The sequence below is a fragment of the Balaenoptera borealis genome, assembly GCF_965194805.1.
Source record: "Balaenoptera borealis genome assembly, chromosome: 2".
NCBI lineage: Eukaryota > Metazoa > Chordata > Mammalia > Artiodactyla > Balaenopteridae > Balaenoptera > Balaenoptera borealis.
Genome location: NC_138867.1, coordinates 44112970 through 44137493, shown reverse-complemented (window position 1 = coordinate 44137493; position 24524 = coordinate 44112970). Strand labels below are relative to the sequence as shown.

General features: G+C 41.1%; 1 protein-coding gene across 3 annotated transcripts; it reads left to right on the top strand.

Moving 5' to 3' along the window:
• Positions 1 to 191: 191 nt before the first annotated feature.
• On the top strand, positions 192 to 20981 carry ESM1 (endothelial cell specific molecule 1). Of its 3 annotated transcripts, none has more exons than XM_082381874.1 (3): positions 192 to 12164; positions 15306 to 15458; positions 17237 to 17505. In XM_082381874.1, the coding sequence occupies exons 1-3, from the start codon at positions 11864 to 11866 to the stop codon at positions 17263 to 17265; spliced, it is 483 nt and encodes a 160-aa protein (XP_082238000.1). In that variant the 5' UTR covers positions 192 to 11863; the 3' UTR covers positions 17266 to 17505. The 3 variants fall into 3 exon arrangements, with proteins under 3 accessions (XP_082238000.1, XP_082238001.1, XP_082237999.1); XM_082381875.1 differs by having other exon boundaries at positions 16947 to 17505; XM_082381873.1 differs by lacking the exon at positions 17237 to 17505 and adding an exon at positions 18844 to 20981 and having other exon boundaries at positions 194 to 12164.
• Positions 20982 to 24524: the final 3543 nt, after the last annotated feature.

Here is a 24524-nt window from a genome sequence, read left to right as displayed (position 1 = left end):
GTGGGCAGCATGCGTAGCAGGCATGTGACTATATAAAGCAGAGTACACCTGCTAGAGGTAAGAGTTCATTTGTGAGAGGGGAGCAGGCTGGCTTCCCCAGAAAAGAGGTGGCCTCTTTCCATGGAAACCTGGTGCCCCAGTGCTTACGGCACTCAGTCCCCGTCAGTCTCTGACCATGCCAGGAGAGGGGCTGGTGCTTCCCCAACCATGAACACTTAGAGGGGAATTCTGCAGCTAGCTTGTGGCATCCTAGAGCCTGCAGCCCCCATAATGCCAGGAAAGACCAGCCTCTCCCAGGCATGAATGCCCAAGCTGGTGGGACCAGGCTGGGGCTAAGGTACTGACATGACATGTCACTCTTGTGTCCAGTCTCTGATCACAGCAGGTAAGGAGCTGGTGCTTCCTAATCATGCAGCCCGAGGTCTAGCTCTGTTTGGCTCTCGGTGCACTGCTCTAGGATGGGTCATGGGGAAATCGTCCCCATCTCCCCAGTGAACTCTGCTCTGTCAGATCTGGTGCATGTGTACAGCTTTGCCAGTTTCCGTTGTTTACAAGAAACCCAGGCAGAAACCAACATGGTGTGGGTGGCAGCAAGGCTCCCACAGCAGACTTGGAGAATCCCCTAGTTCCCCAGAATTCCAGCCAAAATCTCGTTTAACCAACTGCATGTCAGCTTCTGAGGCCAGGCTGACTGTGCAGTACTCATCTACGTTGCTTTGCAAAAGGAGATGGTCAGTGGGCTGCATCTTGAATGTTGTGTCTAGCAAGTGTGACGTTACTGAGACACCTCACCTGTGGCTGGCGGGCAGACATCATGATAGGACAAAGGATTCAACAGGAAAAGCAAAATAGATGTGTCCATTACAAAACAGTTGCACAAGTGCCCTTGAATATATTAGTAATATTTATTTGCAGTGCATTGCAAGTTGCTCAGTTATCTCCGTATTTATTTCTGATCTCTCTGCAAGTTATTCAGTTATGTCTTTAATCCCTTCAGCATAAGTAAGGTTTTGACTTCCATTCATTTTGTTTGGGGGAGGGTATTGTGAGAAATTGGCTTTTTACTGTTCCACTGAAGCCCACTTTGTCAGGGATCCAAGTGGCTATAGCAACAAAATCTCCTGCTGACTCTTCCTCTAGACTCAATCCCTGAAAATTAGTTGGAACAGATTATAGTGAGCCCTGCGAACGCATCTTTCGGTTTCAGAGGGGCAGTGAGCTGGAAGGTTCATCTGTTCTTTGATCCTCCGTGACTTCTCTGATCCTGTGAGTCCGTGTGACTCATCTTATTCCAGGTCTTGTTGTTTCACTGCCTTTGAAACTGTTGGATTATAATAAATAAGGCCCATTCCTGGCTGCCTTGACCTTCAGCCTTGAGGCTGGATTATGCAGACCCCAGAGCCCCCAGAGCCCTGGACCAATGCTGAGGGCTCTTTCCACATGCATGAGGTCGTGTCTATAAAAATAAACCACTTTAACAATTTGGGCTTAAATTGACTTTTTATTGTATAAATCAAGATTCATCCACCCCGCCCTCCCAATAAGTAATGGAGTCAAAGTGTTTAGTGGGTGGAGACACAACCTGAGCTTCTGTAACTTCCTGGAGACTTTCTCTATCCCTTCTTTTTCCACTGTGTACATCCACTTGGGTGCTCTGAGGAGACCAGAAATCACAGGGTCATGGAGAGCTGGGGCAGGAAGGGGCATCTGGTGGAGGTCCAGCCCAAGGTCTCAGCATATTTTGAGAGCTCACTACTTACCATGCGCTGGCTGGGTGTGCCAGTTTAACCCTAGGAAGTAGGTATTCTCGTGTGTGTTTGCATCTGGGGAAATCAAGACTTAGAGATTTCAAATGTGCTCAGTTTGCACTGTTAAAAAGTTGTGTACTCAGGATTCAAATTCAAGTGATCTGACCCCAAATCGTACTTTTTTAGCCACTGCTCTATATAGCGAAATAAATCTGCTGCTTCTACCTCCCTTTAATTCCTAACAGCGGAGCTAGGAGTCACAGGGAGTGGTAGGCGTAGATCAGGAGGGGTTGGTGGGGGCAGAATGCACAGGGCAGAAAGGAAAGTGATCTGATAAACTCTTTCGCACTACTGTGCTCGTGATGTAATGCCGGAGCTGTTTCTAGCATCTTAACTTCAGAAGAGGGTGAAGCGAAAAGAGCATGCCTGCAACCACGGCTGCCTGAGGACTCGGCAGGGCGGGAGGATGCTGGGGGCTGGGGACGGCTGTCTCAGTCACTGTCACTTGAGGGTTGGGGTTTGTGAGGCTGTCCCTGAAGTTTGCTTATTTCTTTTTAGAGCCTATGCCATTTCTCGAGCCCCTTGGATGTCCAGGACCGGAGGGAAGCATTGTGAAGATCACGACAACGATCATAAAATGGTTCCCGCTCACCGGAACTAGAGGGCCCCCTGCACGTCAAGAATTGTGCTCGGAGTGCAGAGATGCCAAGTTGGGTGAGGGGTCCATTCTGGCCTGGAGGAGCTCAGCGGGGGCATCGTACAAACCCTGACATTTCCGCCTTGCGGGGTGAAGTGTTCTGATGGATGGAGAAAAGGGGGGGGCAGGTGGTTGGGGGACAGGCTCAGCCCAGGTCACATTTGTCATCAACTGTGGACATATTTGCCTATAAACTGGTCATTTTTGTTTTCAATGACGAGAAATACTTACTCAACTGTAAATACTAGTGTTGTATAATTACTACAGGTCAAGATTAAAAACAGAAGTTTAAAAAAATATTTAGTTAAAAATAAATTATAAAACCCCAAGTTATTAACTGTTTCTTAACTCTGACTTCCTTGGCAGTTGAATAAACAACTTACCTGGAACCACTTCTTAAATCAGACTTTCTCTAGCTCTAAGCTCTGGTGTATTTAGGTCTTGAGACACTTTCTGGGGTCACATTTATTGCTTCAACCCCTTTCTCCTCTTTTCAGGTACTAAAGGTCTTTGATTACCTGTTTACTCTAGTTGCCCTGGCAGTGGCACTGTACGTGGAGGGAAGCTTTACTTTGCGTTTTGAAGTTTTGAACGCTCCTAACTGAACGTGAAGCAATCTGATGATGTATCCACCCCGCAAAGGAGAAGCCTGTCTTCCCGCAGCAGGTTTGTGTGGCTTTCCAATTGCAGGTGAACAGTTTTGAAAGCTCACCATGTAGGACTGTTTGACAGAGTGAACCCCTTACAGTTTTTGTTGCTGCTGCTGTTGCATTTATGAGGTGTGTGTGCGCGTGTGTCTGTGTGTTTGTGTTTTAACCAATTAGGAAGAGGTTATCAAGGCAAGCATGCCACACATGTTTTCCCTTTTTCAGCAGTTTTACTAACTGGTCTCCTCTCAGTTCCCTTCAACAGCACCTGCCAGATATTCCCTTGTAGGATCAGATACCCTACATTTTCTTGTTTTCAGTATAAGCTCTTGTCTGGATGTGGGATGCTTAAAAGGTGATCATTCATGGCTTTATTTGAAGTTCCATTATTTAAGTTTATAAAATGAAGGCATTAATGCTAAAAAACCCAGCGTGGGTCAATGCTCCAAAATTATCCATTTGTTATACTCTTGGTCCTTCCTAGACTAGACCACATGAAGGTTGAAATTTTGATCTTGAGAACACTTTGAATGCTGAAAGCCCAAAGTACATTGGATTCCTTTCATTCTTGGAGACATTGTTTGGTGTTTTATTCAGTGACTACTTCCTAAATATATTTACAAAGGAGACAGGCTCAGCATGCTGTCTGGAAGTGATGGTGTGTACACAGGCTCATGATCCACTGTTAGAAATGTAAGCTGTGTGTGTGTGTGTGTGTGTGCGTGCACACTTTTGAACTGAGAGTGGGATATTAAACTTGGGCTTTACAGCACATATATCTCACCCTGAAATACCTGATCAGGTTAGGATGATGTTTATCAGGCAGCTTGCAAGAGTTGGGTCTTCGATTTCATCATATAAGGTTCTAGTGGAAGATTAAAGACTGATGAAACACTTCATTCTGCTGCTAAGTAAACTATTGATGGTGGATCAATAAAAATAAAAGCAGGTCTATTTTTATTTAGACAAATCCTGCATTTTATTGAATCTAAAATGTTATCAGTATATTATGTGCCATTATGTTATATACCATTGAGAAAGAAAAAAATTCTTCCAATTAGAAGAATTTGTGAAATTCTTCCAGTACTTTTGTATCACTAGTATTTTTATTTATACTTATTGAAAGTACTCTTTTAGGCTTATTTGGACATAGATTTCTATCATTTAGAACTTTTGAACATGCGTAGGAGGAAAAATATAAATTCAGTAAATTGGTTAGAATATTCCTAAATGACTCCACATTCATATCTGGTTCTTCTGAATCACATGTCAATGTCCTACCTTTTTGATAGATTATAGGCCCCTGGGCCACAGAGATGATTAGTAATGCAGCATTTCTTAAAAACTAGCTCCACTATTTGTCTTTGAGATTCTTTTCCAAGTGACTGGCACTCATGCTGCACGTTCTGATGTGCATATGTAAGCAATGATAATTACACCGTAATGGCTGTATCCCAACTTCAATCATTTTAATGTGTGAAGATGTATGTCTTAGAATCAGTAAAATATGCTAAAAAATTTGAAGTGCATAATATAGTTAAAAATTCTAGGTCAATCCCTCAAAGATAGTCTTTTCCTTTCAGAAATCTCCAGAGTAAATATCATGTACTAATTCTGCTAATATGAAGAGATGTGGTTGGGAGAAACCATTAGTTTAGAAGTTTCTAATTTTTGAGTTTGTCAGAATCAAGTGGCTTACTTGTTAAAAATGTTGATTCCTAGGCCCACCCCTGACCCATCAAACTGGACTCCCTGGCAGTGGCATTTTTTTTTTTTAATATTTTCTAATTTATTTATTTATTTATAGCTGTGTTGGGTCTTCGTTTCCGTGAGAGGGCTTTCTCTAGTTGCGGCAAGCGGGGGCCGCTCTTCATCGCGGTGCGCGGGCCTCTCACGATCGCGGCCTCTCTTGTTGTGGAGCACAGGCTCCAGACGCGCAGGCTCAGTAGTTGTGGCTCATGGGCCTAGTTGCTCCGCGGCATGTGGGATCTTCCCAGACCAGGGCTCAAACCCGTGTTCCCTGCATTGGCAGGCAGATTCTCAACCACTGCGCCACCAGGGAAGTCCAGCAGTGGCATTCTGACTAGCTCCCCTGAACATTCTGATGCTGGTGGTCTGGGGAACAGTACTTTGAAGCATGCTGCACCAAGCCCTGTCTGAGGCACCCTTGGTGTACATTAAGCTCTCAGATTGTAAGTTTGGGAACTTCATGAACTCCATGGCAGCCAAAAGAAAGCAAAGCACTTAAAAAAAGATCACAATGTGCCCTTTCATGAGAACATCCTAGGAATAAAGGAGCCAACATATTTCAACACCAGATTAGAGAGTGTGTCTGAAATTGCTCTTTCCTTAAAAAACTCTAAATAAGAGGCTTGGAAGGTATGCTTCATGTTTCTCCCCATCTAGTGCTTACCTTTATATTTTTTAAAAAACATTAGATCATTTATTCAACGCACATATCATGTAAAGGCTAAGGCTCTGCATCACTAGACAAACTCTGATGAGTCTGGTGAGGGTGGTCCTGATTAATATTTTATTACATTATAAAAGGGGTCAGTTTAAGGTTAGGCAAAGGAAGTGCCACGTTATTCGAGAAACAAAGTAGCAGAATCATTTCCTATGATCTTGTATTAATCAGAACCCTTAGTCTTTCCAAAATTCCTAGTGAAAATTCCAAATGGCTTAGCAATAACTTCTAACATGACTTTTTAAACCTATGTTCTCTAATGTCAGATAGTTCTAATGTCTAAATGACTTCCAATGCCTAAGCTAATTCTTCAGTCATTTAGAAATTAGTAATTAAAAAAAACTCTTTGGGCCTACAAGAGCAGTTTGTGGGCTGTTTAGTCATCTCACTCCAGATGGGGCGAGGCTGCAGGGAGAGGTGGTGGAGTCTTCTTAAGCCAGAATGTGGATGTTTAGCCATCATTCTGTGAACTGAGTGAATGAAAAACTGCACCTTGAAGAAGGTGAGGGGAATGGAGGAGTGGGTGAGGCCTGGTATATAATTTGTCTTATAGAATAAGTAACAGTGTTTCACACCTGGTAACTTAGAGTTGACAACATGTTTTCACATTTACCTTATCTGTGATCTTCACAACATCTCTTTAAGAAAGGGCTGACAGTGTTTCTATCCCTTTATTTTGCTGAAAAGAAAAATGACATCATGTTAATCAGGAAGGCTGGTTGGTGTCTTGCACCAAGACCGATGGTGGAGCTGGGCTCAAACTCAGGTCTCCTGGTTCCAAGTTCAGAGCTGCTTTTGGTACTCAACATTGCTTCTCGTCTGGTATCCGGGAAGTGCCCAGTGCTTCTGGGTGTGGGTTCATATTTGGAGGCAGAAGAACACTGTATGACATCTTGCAGATGGGTTCATAGACTCAGAACCCTGATTTGAGAAAGAGCTAGCTGTTAGCAAAACTTGCCTGACTCCTCACATTAGCACCTGCCAGGACTCGGGGTAAAGAGGAGACACAGGCAGCTGGGAAGTGAGAGCTCCTCACATGTCCCCAAGTCTAGACTTTCTCACTCTAAAAGAGTTCCTGCCAGTTTGAGCCCACGGTGGAAGTTTCTAGATTTGGCCAGGGTTAGAAAAACAACCTGATTCTGTGGCTGCTTTCTCAGGGGACTCCATTGGAATCAGAGCTATGGATATGGTGTTAAAGTTCTTTGGGGGCTGCCCAGAGATTCAGGGTCAAGGTTCGTCAGAGATGCTGTGACTGTCCTGTGCTTATCTTCTCAGACTTCGCCACACTCACGGTTCTTGCAGGGCTGTTTGCTGTGAGCAACTGTGATTGTCTCCCACCTGCCTACAGCCTTGACCTTCTCGTTAAGACAAATCAGAGGACCCCATGCAGGCAAGAAGCCAAATTTAAGATGTCCACTTCCCTTTACTCTTCTGAGCAGGTGTAGTTTTTGAAAATTTCCTGTAACATCAAATCCCTCTCTGCTATTAAAATTGTCTTTATTACGAACTGAAACTTAGAGAACTGGAGAGATATTTCTTTTGGGAAAATGTTTACTCCAAGACATAAGATCATTTTTAAGGAATGAAGCAAACCTTTAGAAATTTCGACTCTTCATAATAATAGTCATGATGCCCCTTTTGGTCTTCTTAACTCATTACTGAGGTAGAGAGGAGAGATGAGGGGTTTAAGGTTAACCTTTCTTAAGGTCACATAGTTTGGTAGTGGCAGGGCTGTTTCTAGAACTCCTGCAAGCTATTTCCAGGGCCTGTGGCAGCTGACCTGTGACTGCTGTAAAAGTCGGTTTGGCAGAGATATATTTCATCAGGGTCTATCGGCCATGAAGAACTCCATGAACTCCTTCTTAGGGTGGATGTGGTGCTGCCAGACCCAAGGCTGGAAGGTCAAGAGGACAAAGCTGGTTAGCTGTGTAGGAGCTGACATGATGGGACCAATGTCTCTGTTCAGACCCCACTCCACCCTCAGCTGCTTCTGTTGTCTCTGAAACCTCCACCTCATTCCAACCTGTCCAAGAACCTGGGTCTCGCTTTGCTTGCCCTGGGGATCACAGTGGTGCCCACTGTAACTCACTGTTCTCTGAAAATGGTTCTGGGAAACAGTTGATTATGTTTACATATTTATTAAGTATAAGCTTAATAAATATGTCCTGGACACATGCAAAATGGCCATCAGCTGGTGTCAAAGCACGAAGACTTTCAGATGGTACCAAAAGCAAAAACTAAAACTAAACTAAAAACAATGTCTCATACACCTAAATTTCTCCGCTTGCCCCTTGGAAATTTTCACCTTCAAGGCTACCTTCGTAATTCAATTGAAATCAAACCTATCTGGTAAAGAAATTTGTGAGGAAGGCACAATACGCATGGTACCATTTGAACTGACCATGAGGGTTTGGAACCTTGTCAGAGCCTTTCCCACTTTACCTATCTGGAAAAGATGCTTGATATTTGGTTACAAGCAATTATAATGTGCAAAATCAAACACAAAATACCAGTGCACATTACCTAGGCTTATTTTCTTGCTTGGCACAATATCAGGTTTAAGAAAAAAATTACAATGGTATTTTAAATGCACAAGGTATACTGGGTTGAATTGTTATGTGGTTTTATCGTGTCTCTGGCCCCCACTGCAGAAGGCCATGTGCTGTCCTTTGGATCCTGAGATGGTCTGTTTGACCCACCGTAGCTTGAACTTGCATTTTCAGAGCTGTGAAAGCTTATGTGATTCCCCTTGGCCTCACTGACAACCGATGTACAGAACAGGTTAGAGATTTGCCAGTCCCAGCTCAAAGCAAGCCCGCCAAGGGGGACCTCAAGTCCTCTTCATCACCAGCTCTGCCTTCACATCATTTTTTTTTCTGTGCAGATTAAAGTTGGCTGCTTGTTTACTCGTGCTCTGATTTCCTAACTCCTTGTGGTCATACATAGCTAGCTTTCTTCATAAGATTGGTTGATCTAAGCTCAAAGTTGGGAAAGATAAAAATACAACTAGACAAAAATCCATTAGGGACTGTGCGGGGACCAACAGTTTTTGTTGGGTCTTGGAAGGAATTGAAGGAGCCCCCAAAATGAGCTGTTAGGTACTATGTATTGAGATAGTTCCACCATTTATGAGCTCTGCTGAGCATATTTTCTTCATCCCTCTGTGTACTGTGTTTTGGTTTACTATTACTGTGGATTTGGTATCCTCAGCTTATATCTTCTCTCTATGTCATTGTCATTTACCAGAGGTATTATCAATTTTGAGAAATGCAGAAGATGGTACCCTCAAGCTCCCCTTCTTCTTCCCCTTAACACTTGGGATTTTGACATTCAAAGGCCTTTATTGTTTCTTCCTTAAATTCCTGTAAAAATCAGAAGGTTCTTACTTATTTATTATTTTTCTGTATTCATTGCCAATTCTAAGGTGACTATATTTTTAAAATGAAGAGTAGCCATCATTTATTGAATGCATATTGCTTGATTGACACTTCCCATCCTGTATCTTATCAATCTTAACAATAACCCTATTAAGAAGGTATTATTGGCCCCATTGTACACCACGAGGAAATGGAGGCTTAGAGACATTAAACTAAGTTCCCTTAGGGAGTAAGTGGCAGAGCAGAGATCAGATCCAGCTCTGACAGAATCCAAAATTCATAGCAAGCCCAAACTAGTGTGCGGACTAGATCCAGTCTAAAAGAAATGAAGGCACGGATAATGTTTTCTAATTTGAATGAAATGCTGGCCAACATTTAAAAATTAGGAGATTACTTTCAAAAGTCTGGATTCTAGCTTCTCTTTGAAGAAATTAGAAGATTGGGCACAGTGCGCTCATATTCCTGTGTGGTAGCAGTCAGCCAGCCCTGCGGAGTGGCTTCTTCCCTTACAGAAGGCGTGTACTCTCAGGTGGACAAAATCCTCTCCTTCCTATTGCATGACACCTTGTGTAGCTCACCGCCTCACCCACCTGGGTCACCTGCATGCCTTTGATTTTGCAGTCCTTATTCTAGTCTCTGGAGATGGTCTGTCTTTGGGTTGGAGTCCTGGCTTTATCATTTGCTAACTCTGTGGCCTTGGACAAGTTACTTAACTCCTTTAGTTCTCAGTTTTCTCATCTCTGAGATGGGGATAAGAACAGTACCTAGCTCTTGAGGTTGCTTTGAAAGTATGGTAATCCACATAAAGTGCTTAGCATGGTGTCTAGTACCTCATAAGCTTTCTATAATAATTAGGTGTTATTATTAACCACTATTCCAATTAACCACTCTCCTCAGAAAATGAGGTTCAGCAAAGTCTGAATAAGAAACCTTTCCCAGGGTCAGCCTAAATTGTGAACTAGGCCATCAGAACATTGGCCATGGAAGCATGATTATGTTGTAATAGGCAATAGAGTGTGTGGCTTTGACACGAGACTGACATGGTTCAAGTTCATCCTCTGACATTTTGGGGATCTTGGACAAATTATTTAACCTCTTTCTGACACAGGTTCCTCATTTGTAAAATGGGTATGAGAATAATACCTACGTCATAAGGTTGGGTGAGGATCAAGGGAATTAATACATGTCAAATGCTTTGGAACGGTGCTTGGTACATACCATGCACTCAGTGGATGTTACCTACTATTGAAAACAATTAATCAGAGTGTGCTGTTTGCCTCTGGGGAGATGAAGATAGAATATTTTAAATTGGATTGTCATGAAAAATTTGGGAAATTTGGAGGCTAAGTTGCTTGCCTTCACTTCCCACCTGCTCAATTCCCTGCAGCTCGGTTTCCATTCCCTCCATCCTCCTAAAATTGCACATTTGAAGGCTAATCATCAGGTCACATCCAATGAACTCGGCCTCATCTTCTAGAAGGGACAAGAACTTTAGAGATCAGCTAGCCTAATACTGTCAGTTCTCCAAAGGGAAGCAGAGGCTGAGAGAAGCCCTGTGGCTTGCCCATCGCTAACTTGGGACTGACCAAGAGTTATCAACTTCGTTGGTTGTGTATTTACTAGATGACAGTGGGAATATGTCTATTTTCATAGGTGGTGGGGCTTGGACTCCAACACGTAGCTAGTGTAAGAACTCTCTCTTTCAAACTCGCTCTTTCTGCCCCACAAACCTTGCTTAATGAGGCCTAGAACCAGTTAATATATTAAGAGGACTGCTCTGTCTTCCCCAGGGGGACCTAGGCCCTGTGACCCTCCATAGCATGAAGACCTTGTTTCCTGATGGGTAATGTTTTCCCTTCCCTGTGACTTGCCTCTCTGGGCCACGGTCTGATTTGCCTGCTGGCTCATTTGTTTCCTTGGGCTGTCTGCCTTGTTTGGCGGTTTTTAGTGAGCGTTCTGATCGATGCCAGGAGGTGAGGGGAAGGGCTCCGAATGGGCTCAATCATTGGACAAGCAGACTTGGTGATGGATGAGCCTTCTCCCCAGTGAGTTTTGGGTCAGGGCAAGTCCAACTGATAAGTTTTTCCAGGACTGAGTAAGCCAGAAACAGTGTCTGCAGCATCTTACCACTTTTGTGGCTTTTGTATTGATTTTAAAGGAAATTCTCAGCGGCAGATCCACATCTTACTAGAAATATAGCGACATCCATGATAAACTTAGATATATGCCATGTGAATTGTTTTAGAAATAACATTGGATGAGGGGTGAGAGGAAGGAAGAGAGGGTCTTTAAAAAAAATCCCTTTCAAAATATTTTCTTTCTTCTAAGTATTGAAAAGGCCCACCATAACCCTTTCTTCTTCCAAATGATCTCATAGCTATTTATTGAAAGGAAATACCAAATGTTTATTTATTTTTTTAAAAGGAGCTTCTTCGGTCCTGATGATTCATGTCGATATAATTTTCCTCATGACTGCAGAGGCTCCTAGACAAAGCCATGCCCCAACTGATGTGCTGGTGTCCGAACAATTCCTGTCCTGGAGGAGGGTGTGCAGCCTTCTTTATTCCCCCTTCACAGACGTCCTTGAGCCCTTGAGACGGATGTGAGCGAGTGTTTTAGTCCTCATGCAAAACAACCATCTAAACATAACAGATGACATCAGCTCGGGCTTTTCAATTCCTGGATGGCAGCAGCGTGTTAATCCAGCCTTCATCCTGGATTTCATAAACTAAAACAAGAGAGCCTGGCAGGAGGACAGCGCTGCTGCTGGGTTGAGGAAATTGATGACGGGGAAGCAAGCATGAGGGCAACCCAGTGTATAAAACTCATAAACGTGTAGGCAGAGGCTCAGCTACCACTTTGGACGGCTTCTTCCCGCCAGCAAAGACCCCGCCGCGGGAAGCGGAGCCCGAGCCGCCGCGGGAAACATGAAGAACCTCCTGCTGTTGGCCACGCTCCTGGTCCGCGCGCACCTGGCGGCGGCCTGGAGCACCAAGTACGCGGTCGATTGCCCCGAGCGTTGTGACACTCACGAGTGCAAAAGCAGCCTGCGCTGTAAGAGGACGGTGCTGGACGACTGTGGCTGCTGCCGAGTGTGCGCCGCTGGCCCGGGAGAAACTTGCTACCGCACGGTCTCAGGCATGGATGGCGTGAAGTGTGGCCCCGGGCTGAGGTGTCAGTTTTACAGTGAGGAGGATGATTTTGGTGACGAGTTTGGTATCTGCAAAGGTAAAGAGTGACCCCTTTCTTCTCCCCGCCCAGGGCACACTGAGGGCTTTTAGCCAGCGTGAGAGATGAGGAGCCTTTTCTCAAAATGCAAAGAGGGAAAATGCAGGTGGGTTAGGGACCAGGTCCCACACTGATGCTGTCATAGAGAGAGAGAGAGAAAGATAACTCTGCAGATTGCAACTGAACCCAGTGTGCAAGAAAGCCCAGAAAGGAATACAGCATTTCACTCATTACGCCTAGGAGATTTTTTTTTTTTTTTTCAAGTTCCGATTGAAGACTGTGTTGCCTCCTTTTCTGGAAAACTTCAGGAACTTGACAGGTAATCTGTTATGCATGGTTTAGGTGTCCTCTCTTCTGCAGTCAGTGATTACAGAGGTCTGCACTGGATAACCTCTTGGAGTGGTGACTAGCCCTGCGGTTTAGTGATTCTTTGATCTTAAAAGGGTCCACGGGATGGAGGGCACCTCTCAAGATCAAATATTTCTGATGAACACTAATGCACTTTGTGAAATAGGGCAGCTTAAGTCATCTAGCAAGATGACTCACATTCTTGGAGGAAGATACCCTGAAGTATAAAACAAACCTCATTCCACTCTATAAAAGGTTTTGGTCATCTAGAAAAATGAGTGTAAGACCAGGAAAAATAACACCTAAAGAAAAATTAAAATTGGAACTCTGTAAAGAAAGAGGTTAGCACTCTTACAGACTTACAGAAAAACTTTATTAGGTTGAAATTATAGCTAAATGTAGTTAAACATTTGTAGAATTTATTTCAAACTTAGTGACTGCAGTTTACAATGTTTAACATGTTTAGAAACGAAAGAATGGTGATTTTAAAATACTCTGTGTATGGATACCTCATGATCTCATGTTAAGAACTATTATTAAGATTCAACACATATGTTATAGCCCCATTCATCAGTTTTACAGTACAAAGAAGCTTTTATTTTTATTTTTTATACATCTTTATTGGAGTATAATTACTTTACAATGCTGTGTTAGTTTCTGCTGTACAACAAAGTGAATCAGCTATAAAGAAGCTTTTAAAATTAAAGGAACTGAGAAGTTTCTAAATAATTCTGATTTTATGTGTTTAATACAACTGTAAGCTTTTATGAATGATAATCATCCAATATTGAGCTAATCCCATTAATTCTTTTAGAAAAATATTTTATCAATCAGTTACCTTTTAGGCCACAAAACATACTAAAGGTTAGGAAATAAATGCTTGAACTTTTAGGAGAATTTTATTTTTTGCTTAGCTTATTTTTGTTTATAACCAATAAAAAGTAGAATAGTGAGGAAACATTTTCTCTGGTGGACATTCACATACATTTCTTTCAGCTGAGTAGGATCTGTATTTTCTGTAAATTATAGGGCTTATCAGCCAAGAAAAAAGTACTTCACATAGGGAAGTTAGGGAGGAAGTGGTTAACACAATCATACTTATGATATAACAAGTATATGCCGTGGATTGCTTTTTCTCTTGGCATAAAAATTGACTCTGTATGTGTGATTGTAAATGTCCAATTACATATGGGTAAAGAAACAAGCTGTAAGGCATCTGGAGTCTTTAGCACTCCAATATTCACTGAATGATTGAGGTAGCTGTTAATAAGATATATTTTTAAAAGCTGTTTAGGATAGCTCTTGGACATCCTTCAGATTGCAAGTGAGTCTGGTTTCGAACATTTACTCTCTGCTGGAAATAGTGAGGCTGTGTGAACCTCAGCAGGCAGATACATTATATTTTGCTATAGGCAAACTCTCTACTTTAGCTTTTTTTTTTAAAGAACATCCCTATGAAAACTGTATACTTTAGCTGCATATCTGGATGTTTTTTAAATATTCAGATGTTTGGCGTGACGTTGCCCAGATAACAATATTTATTGAACACCTACTATCTGCCCAGCATTATTCAGTACATTGAGGGATACAATAGAAGCATAACTGAGAATTTGGCTAAAGTTTTAGTTTTCAATATCACTGGAGACACAGTCAGATCCCAATGCTGTGTGCTTTTCTGCCAGAGACTTTTTTCAGGATCCCTTTTAAGAACTATTCTTCCCAACAGAGAGACCAATGTTTAAAACCAGGTGCTTCTCTCATCTGAAGGATGCAGAGTACAGCAGTCCTAAATCTCTTTAAAAAATGTATTTCATTAATATCTATCTTGATCATTCTGTGGAATATTAGATTGCTAAAGACTTAGATGCCTCACAACTTGTTTCTTCACCCATGTGTGATTGTACGTTTACAAGGATATTCTTATGCCATGAGAATAAATATTCTGCTCGGCTGTTCAAGGCTGGCTAGTCTATTGAGATGCTATTTACATCATAAAACCCATGCATTTTTACTAAATGAGTTTGTTCTCTTTTTCTCAATATAGTATGTTTTAGTCTAAGTATGAAAACATCGAAGCTCTACAAGCTTCCAGATATGGTTAGGTATATGAATATATTCTCAGCTTTCTTGTCATTTAGCATATTGGATCTTAGCTCTGCAGAGGGTTTTATTAGTGAATCCTCTTAACATCTGGAGGAGTTAGGTACATTTGTACCGCCATTTTGATAGATAAGGAAGTTGGTAAGAGTTGGAGCAGATTGAGGTTTAGCCACTTCATGAAGAGCTAGGATGATCGCCCTCTTAGCCCCTGGTTAGTTTAAGCCCTTTCCTGTACTTTTACAACAGTAAATTGTCTGTGATTACAGGGGATTCAAATACAGCATCATATCTCTTAAACTCTGTGAGGAACAGATGCACATGTCTGTTCAAGTGCCCACCTTCACTGAGCTGTCACAGAGGTAGCCCATGAGACCTTGTCTTTTGGTATCTAAGCAGAAAGTAGACAGAATTAAGATGGTTCAAGGATATTGGTTACGTGTATCTGTCTTCAGTTAAACTTCGCATCAAGACACTACAAGTGAGGCATCCATTATCTGGTCTTAGTGTGTGATTTCACATTTGTGACTTAAAGTTTCAATTTTCAAAGCCTGGGATTTTTGGAGAATTGGGTTTTATCTGATAGTCAATATTCATGAGGTTTGTTCAATTCCTGAGGCTGTGCACACGGGCTGTGAGGATGGACGCTTATGTACAACAAGCAGCTCCCTCTCTCAACCTTCCCTTTATCCTTAGACTGCCCGTATGGCACCTTTGGGATGGAATGCAAACAGACCTGCAGCTGTCAGTCGGGCATATGTGACAGGGTGACCGGCAAATGTCTGAAGTTTCCCTTCTTCCAATATTCAGTAGCCAAGGCTGCCAACCAGAGATTTGTTTCTCACACAGGTAAGAATTGATTCCTGTATAAACATTGAAACATAGCCTCATTTTCAGTTTGAATAAGAAAAAATATGGATGAGTAGAATAAGATGTTGGTTTAAATGATTTAGTTTCTTTTATTTTACTTAAGGGGATGGTGGGAGGTTGTTGAAATTTGTTGCTTTTTTTCAAAGAAACCTCATTAATAATTTTGAAGATTATATAATTTTTGTAAAGTTTACCCAGTTTATATGGAGGATAAATATGATTGATTACAGAAAAAACCTGTAATAAAAAGTAACCAAGATATACAAAGTTGTTTAAATTCTTCAGTGATCTGTTTTACATACGTACTAGACAAAGCTGCTTCTCTCCCAGCTTCACATAGCAAGAGTACTGTGAGGAATTTATTGGAGAAGGCTTAAGAGCCAACATAGAAAATATAAAACATTTCTTTTTTTAAACCAAATGGAAGTGTTTAAATGGAATAATTCCAAGCATGCCTTTTTGTGGATTTTGGAGAGAATAAGAGATAGTATCTGTGATTAAAATTTGGGAGTCATCTCTAAGCCTTTGAATGAAAGTGTGTAATATTCACATACTGCTTGTTAGTGCTTACGTATTTCTTACACAGGTTGTCAGAATGTAAGAAATACAGCCTATAAGACTGTGCTATTAACCTATTTGGTTATCTTGTTGAATAAATTGTTAGTACAGTAAAGCTTTATTAAATTGGAAGTAGCTCATTTAAAACAACATGTAGCCAGAGCAACTGCTAGTATCAACAAACTGTATACTTTCCCCCCTCAGATACAAATAGTTGACAGTCCATATCGATTTCAGTTTTTGTTTCTGGTTCTTTGCACTTCAAATTAAATAAGATTTGAAATATTGACAAATGTGCTTATTTCCCAGCTTTACCTCCTTCTTACGTGTGGGTTCAGTTAAGTACATCAAGATAAAGGGGAAATACTGTGTTTTTCAGTGAATTATTATTTTTAAGTGTGGCTATGCCCTTAAACATTAATTTAAATTGAAAACCTGTTTTTAACCTATTAGGTGAATATCTATGTGAATACTTGATCCGGATATTGAGATCAGTATTAACATTATAAATACTCATGACTTGGCCCTGTAGTTCTTGAAAAGCAAAATGGAAGAAAATTGAATTTTAAGTTTGGAAAAATTTTTTTGTTGAGGTGAAATTCACTTAACATAAAATTAACCTTTTTAAAGTGAACAATTCAGTGGCATTTGGTACATTCACAGTGTTGGGAAGCCACCATCTCTATCTAGTTCCAGAACACTTTTCTCAGCTTCAGATAAAACCAATACCCATCAAGCAGTTACTCCCACTCTTCAACCCCTAGCAACCACCAATCTACTTTCTGAAATGAGGAATTTTTTGAATGGTTTGACTGTCTTTAGTACAGGGAAACCTATTACCTCAGCACAGCTAGCTGCCTCAAACACTTGCAGCTTCTTTTGTCTTATTTTGCTTTCTTAAAACCGTAGGCTACAAAGAACATTGAAGGAGCAACTTTAGAATCCTTCTTCACTCGTTTAAGATTGCACCTGAATCTTTCCCACCAAGAGAGAATTAAATCCCTGGTGAATCTTTGTTGCTGTTTGGGATGAAGGTCTGGGGGGCTCTCGAGCTCCTCTGGAATATTCCTCAGTGATGGAACTCTGTTGTCTCACCTCCATCCTTCCTGCTGCACACACAGGAGCACGTCTTCTGCTCCTCTGGACCCTTGTGCAGTCTCTTTCCCTCGGGCCTGTCACCCTCTCTCGTTTGCTTGCAGATTCTGCAAAAATCTTGACCACTGTATAGATGCCTTGGAAACAGATACACTTGACCCTTGAACAACATGGATTTGAACTGTGTGGATCCACGTATATACACATTTTTTCCCCCAGTAAACATAGTACCTGTATTTTCATGTTACAGATATTTAGATTAACTAAGTGTGGGGAACAGTTTGTTTTCGATTAGAGATCACAATCCGTGGAGTCAAAGAACTAGGGTTTGAGTCCTGATTCTATCCAAACCGTTTCAGCTTCCCGCCCTTGGGTGAGTCATTTACCAATTCCTTTGTTTGGGGGCAGGTATAACAGTAGGTGGGTTTTCTACTGCATGGGGGTTGGCATCCCTAACACCAGCATTGTTCAAGGTCAACTGTATTTTGCTGGATGAAAGTTACATTAAGGGTTACACAAAAAATATTTCTGTACCCAGATTAGGTATCAAGATTCTTATTAGAAATTTATGGAAAAAGCATTTTCTGACCTAAGGTGTTGCCTTTCCTGAGCTCGACTATTAGTGTAACCTCGGTCAACCTTAGTCAGGTTGAGGATGGAGCACAGAATATCCTAAAGACCTCGTGGGAAGGCTGCCCGGGAGCCCTTCTGTTCAGTTTTGCATTGTCCACGTGGGACTTCCTGGGCTTCAAGTGCTACTGTTTATAGGAGGGGGCTTGGGGCCTCTGTCCGGTCTTGGGCTTCATATCACCTCTGCAAAGCCTTTGTAAATGGAGCCAAGGTTCCTCAGCACAGGGACCTCAGAGGTGCCTTTCGTACCTTGATTGCATGAGGTTGTCTTCTCTAACTTTCTACCTGTGGGTCACAACATTCTTGGCAAGTGGACTTCCTGGTTTCCCTTCTTCATTTGTTGTTGTTGTTTAGTAGTGAGCTCTCCACCTTTCCAAGATTGGGAATTCACAAGCAGCTTTTTTTTTGGGGGGAGGGGTGCAGGGTAGTGGTAAGATTTATTGAGTTTCATGAATTTACGTACATTCATTTAACTGCTGGGCCATGTTAATCTTCATATAGCAGAATGTGCACTGCTAAAGCAAACACACCTCATTTTTCTTAGAAGCAGAAAATTTCATTTAAAAAATTCTAAATATTACAAACTTTTATGTAGAGCAAGAACTATCTTTATAAAAGTTCTGCCCTTTGGTCTGCCTTCTGCATTCTGGAGCCACATCGATAAGCTAATTCTTCTTCCATACCAGATAGTATAAGAATCTTACTTAGAGATCTATACTTACAGCATTTGCTCATTCCGAAAGTATTTATTAAGTGCCTACTATGTTCCAGGCACTGTTGCAACAGTGAACAAAACAAAGTCCCTGCCTTCATGGAGCTGATACTCTAGTGGTGGAGTGAGATAATACAGGGAAAAAACGACAAATGCATATATAGAATAATGTCAGGTGATAATAGGAGAATGAAGAGAAATAATTCAAGGAGGTGCTAATTGATAGAGAGCAGGTGAACACAGCATAGACTCTTGGAATCTATGAAAGATTTCATTGTAAATCCATTGTAAAATAAAAATAAGACAAAACCGTACTTGATCTTGAAGTTATAAACATTTGGACATGATTTGTATTCCTTCTCATTTCAGAGCACGACATGGCGTCTGGAGATGGCAATGCAGTGAGAGAAGAACTCGTGAAGGAGAATGCTGCCCGGTCTCCTGTAATGAAGTGGTTAAATCCACGCTGATCCTGGGTGGGATTTCCAAGAGAAGACTCTATTTTAATGATCATTCAACACACAGCCAACACTTTAGGAATTGTCTGTATTATAGCATATGGACATGTCACTTTTGGAGACTAAATGTGATTCAGGGTGGGTCCAGAAAAAAACTGTAGGCTACTAACAATCCATAAAATTCATATGACTGGAGACTTTTAGATATTTGTTAAATATTTGAATGCATATAGATTTGTTTAATATGTGTTTATAGTAATAGTGAAGAACTAAAAATGCAACTTAGATAATCTTAACCTGGAGGGAGATCAGCCAAAGAGAAGGCTAGCCGAACCTGAAGACCACAGCACGTCCACGGTTCTTGACTCGATGTACATTAATGTTGGGATATGGGCGGAGGAAGAGTTAGCAGCAAGAGAAGGTGGCGTTGGGGGTGGGAGAGTATGACATTTAGATATTCCTTGTGGTAGCCTCAGTAGAATTTAATTGTGCTTTTTTTTCACTTTGGGAAAAGTGAAAACAAAACAGTCCCTGAAGGAAGTGGGATGTTTGAAGCTTGCGGGAGTTTGAGTAGTAGCCTTGAATTGAGGCAGGTTTCAAAGGGCTGCTAATGTAGTTCCCAGGTTACCGCATCTGAAGGATGGTTCTGGGGCACAGGGCAAACACACACTTCCATAAATGGTTTTACAGAATGCCACCTCAGATTGAGAGAGCAAGGAAGTATTTTGCACACTTGGGGGAAGTGTGAAGGTAAATATTTATATATTTTTGTAAACAGTTGTTAGTACAAATCATCCTCCATACCCATATTTATCACCCTCTTGAGAAAATAAACATAATATTGTTGTTTAAAATGGTTAGAATAAAAGTATAACTCTATAAGGTTTTCAAACACCCAAGGCATGGTAAATTTATTATTAATAATTATAGTAATATTAACAGTAATAAGTATACGAGAAACCTAGAAAAATTTAGTCACTATGGATTTATAAAATGTCAAAAACTTGAGCAACAGAGGGAATTTATTTAAAAGTAAGTGCAGTGACATAGATGAGTTTTAAATTCAAAGTAGAAAAAGCTTTTTAGGAGGTTTGGAAGAGAGTCAATTTCAGCAGGAAACGTCAACTTTAAAATATAGTTCATATTAATGTAGTTTTTTCTTTAAACTTGGTTGATAAGTGGAATTTTGAGTACACTTGGAAGGATCTTAGCACAAACAGGACTGTTGTACTAGATTTTGTTAGGAAATATTTGCAGAAGTATTTTATTTGGAGTGAAGAATTATTTAAGAATTATTTCACTATTTACCTGTATTTTATTCTCAAAGTTTGCCAACAGAGTTGTGAATGTGTGTGTGGCAAGGTCTTTGAATGTAAGCTGAATAAGCTGTTAGGATTTGTTTTAAAAGGACAAGTTTATTATTGATCAATAAAAAAAAACAAGACAGCCTCTCCGAGTCCATTCATGACTTCGTTAATCATTAAAATATTTAAATGATTCATTCAATGAATAAGAACTCTTTAATACATATCAAAGAACAGGCTCCTCATGTAAATTTTCTGCTACAGATAAGCATCTTCTGTCAAAATGTGAGACCAGAATATGTATTTCTGCCTCACATTTTTGGTCAACCGATGCCTTAGAGCTTCCTGAAAAGTTGGTCCTTATACATTAACCCATTCCACAGAGGCAAAACAAAAACCAAAAACCAAAAACCAAAAAAACTTCTACTGGTGTTTGAAAGTGGTTGCAAACTTTTCAGTTAGGCAAAGACAAACCTTTCAGTGCCCATAAAAGAGTAGTTAAAAAAAAAAAAAAAAAAAAGAGAGAGTAGTAACATACAGATTTGAAGCTTGAGAGTATCATATTCAAGAATAGTATTAAACCCAACATTGTAAATCAACTATACTTTAATAAAAGTTAAAAAAAAGAATAGTATATGTTCACTCAGCCTTATATGCAAATTATGGAAATATTTTAAGTGAATCAATACAATGTGGAAAAAATTATGTTTGTATTAGGAAAAACATCCAGTTTGCATGAATTAATTCTTTTTTTTAAAGTTTTTTAAAAAAAATTAATTAATTAATTAATTAATTAATTTTTGGCTGTGTTGGGTCTTCGTTTCTGTGCGAGGGCTTTCTCTAGTTGCGGCAAGTGGGGGCCACTCTTCATCGCGGTGCGCGGGCCTTTCACTGTCGCAGCCTCTCTTGTTGCGGGGCACAGGCTCCAGACGCGCAGGCTCAGTAGTTGTGGCTCACGGGCTTAGTTGCTCCGCGGCATGTGGGATCTTCCCAGACCAGGGCTCAAACCCGTGTTCCCTGCATTGGCAGGCAGAGTCTCAACCACTGTGCCACCAGGGAAGCCCAATTCTTTTTTTTTAAGAGAGGAGAAACTGGATGTGAATGAGATAATGTTACATTAATACAAGATATAAATATTATTATTAAATGAAACAGAAAGCACTGAAAATCTTTACTTTCACTACTGTGCAATGAAGTTTCAGAATACACTCTCAGGGGGTGGGGTTACTTAAAGATCTGCCATCTTGACCTGAAGCCCAGGACACAGTTCAGTTGCCCCTTTGGGGTAATGTAGATGGTGGAACATGAGCTAGACTAGGGCAGGGCTTGCCTCTGCTCCTGACCATGCAGCAACCACCTGTGTGACCATGGGCAATAAAGTCAAACGAAGGTGAGCTCATCCTCTCTCAGTTGCAGGCATGTTTTCTAGTTTCCCAGCTTCATGCTACTGGGGGCTTTTTGTTTTCTTCATTCCAAACACTAGTACCTGTCTATCCTGAATTGCTCTGTCATCTTCTGACTCTATTCTTCATAACAGTGGTCTCCAAAATCTTTGGATTCTGCATGCTTTTTTTTTGTTTAAAATAAATTTATTTATTTATTTATTTTTGCTGTGTTGGGTCTTCGTTTCTGTGCGAGGGCTTTCTCTAGTTGCGGCGAGCGGGGGCCACTCTTCACCGCGGTGCGCGGGCCTCTCACTATCGCGGCCTCTCTTGTTGCGGAGCACAGGCTCCAGACGCGCAGGCTCAGTAGTTGTGGCTCACGGGCCCAGTTGCTCTGCGGCATGTGGGATCTTCCCAGCCAGGGCTTGAACCCGTGTCCCCTGCATTGGCAGGCAGATTCTCAACCACTGCACCACCAGGGAAGCCCTCTGCATGCTTTTTGATTGCAATTTTTTTGAGCATGCAATTTTAAACTATATACATAGTATGGTATTTGTACATTATGCTCATTATAAAACATACACTCAAACTAGAAATTTTTAAAAGGATAAGAACCCCCAAGGGGCCATCCTGGGAAACACCTGAGAAGCAAAAGAAAATGCCATAGGTCAGTGGTCTGAAATGAGGCCCAACCTCATTTGATATTAAAGAGAAATCAAGCTGGCACATATTCCATACAATAAATATTTCTGGAATGAATGGATGGATGGATGAGTGGATGAGTGAAAGGATGGATGGGTAGCTAGGAGGGTGGAAGGATAGATGGGAAGAGAGATGGATGGGTAGATAGATGAATGGATGATCGGAGGGATGAATGAATGAAGCTGGTGATAGGCCTTCTGTCTCCAGCAGAGCTGCAGCTACTGAGGGAGTAGATGGCCTCTCATTTCCTTTCATCCGCCAGCTCCTCTCTTTCCTTAATGGCTAACTTATTGTGCCTACTGGGATTGAAAAAACCGGGGGCGTATGTTAGAGTCAATGAATATGACAAATAAGGATGCCCAGAGCAACAGACACAGGGAGTGCATCGCCCGCAGGCATTGCACACATCACCGTGGTAGCAAAAATATAAAGTAATTTCCTTGGTAGCCAGGCTGGGTGGTCATTTTCTGTGAGAGGCAATCTGGGAGGACTGTTGTTTCCATCCTACACTGTATTCCTTCCCTTTACCCTGAGCTCCCTAGGAGAAGAGAATCCATAGATTTAATTCAACATCACACAGATATTTAGAGGGTGAATTGATTATTTCTGATTACCCATCAGTTAACGTTAGTCATTAAACTAAGGCTTATCTTTAAAAGGGTATGTATTATAGAGCAGCGGTTCTCAAATTTTAATGTGCATCAGAATCCTTGATAAAACACAAATGAATGATTCAGTATGTCTGAGGTGAGGCTCAAGGATTTTCCATTTTAACAAGTTTCCAGGTGATAGAGGTGCTGCTGGTCCAGGGACCACACTTTGATAATCACTGATATTGGGAAATCTAGATTTGCCTAGAAGAGAGATAAACTAAGGGGTTTATCAAAAGCAATCATTGTTGGCCTTATGAAAGAATGCACTGCAATATTTCTTAGCCACTTGGTTCATTTAATTTTTTGTTTGAAGATACATAACTACTTAAGTAGCTGAGAAGGTTGAAATGTCAGAAACGTTAAGCTAAACTGTGGAGACTTGTGAGGTACAAGTAGAAGATTATAGGAGGAGGATAGAGGTGGGAGAACCAAAGACTTAGGAAACAATCAAGGAGCCTGTGGCCTCAAGAAGAGTGACGAGTGGTGCCATGCGTCATGGAGCGATCAGGCAGACCTGAAGAGTCCCTGGTGGCCAGAGTCGAGCAGTGTCCGTGAAGAGGTCAGGGTGGAAGTGTGAATGAAGGGCATTGCATGCAGGCGAGCACTGTTCCAGAAGGTCATCTGGGAAGGACAGAACAGCAGTTAGTCTGCAACTGGAGAGGAGAAACCCTAGTGACTAGCAGAGTATTTCTTTCTTTCTCTCCCCCTCTCCCCCAAGATTAGAGAGACCCGTTCTAAGCTAACGGTTATCAGTCAGAAATGGAGATAAAGGCTTTCTGAAGCAATGGTATAGTTTGATGTGATTACGTGAATCCAGTTTAGAAAATTCCACTTATATAGATTTTTGAGACATAACTTTTACATAGTAGATATATTTATACACTTTTCAACCCCCTAGAAAATACAGCAGTGCATGGAAATCTGAGATACTGGGGTTGAGAAGAGGGGCCTAAAGAATTAGTCTAAATCTTTTATTTTACAGATAAAAACACCACTAGGTCCAAATAATTTCAGTGATAAAATGTTATGCTTGGTGGTGAAAACTCTGCTACTTATCATTGTACCACTTTTAGCCATTGATTTTTAGAAATGAAAACATTAAAGTCTTTAGTTTACCTACCCCATAGTTAAAAATATGCACACGCACACACACACACAAACACGCATACACATATATATGAAAGTTTAAAAAAGTATACACCCTTTCATGCAAAAATTGTACTTTTATAAGTTTATTCTAAGGAAATAATTTTTTAAAGTGTTCAAAAATGTTTTTACAACTAATTTTCCAGCTTTTACAACATTGAAAATTTATAAATGATGTGAAAAGGTCGTGGATAGGGTATTGGTTAAAGAAATGACAGTGGAGCCAAGAACGGACTCGGATTTAAACATTGAAAATGATGAGGTGCATAGAGTGATTGACGTGTTCACTGCAAAGCAGAGGGCGACAATGTATTTAGTGCTAGCATTTGGTCAGGTAGTGCGGCCGATGGTGGAGCACACAGGGTCTTCCTTGCCGAAACCACAATCAGGATGCAGAATCCTTTT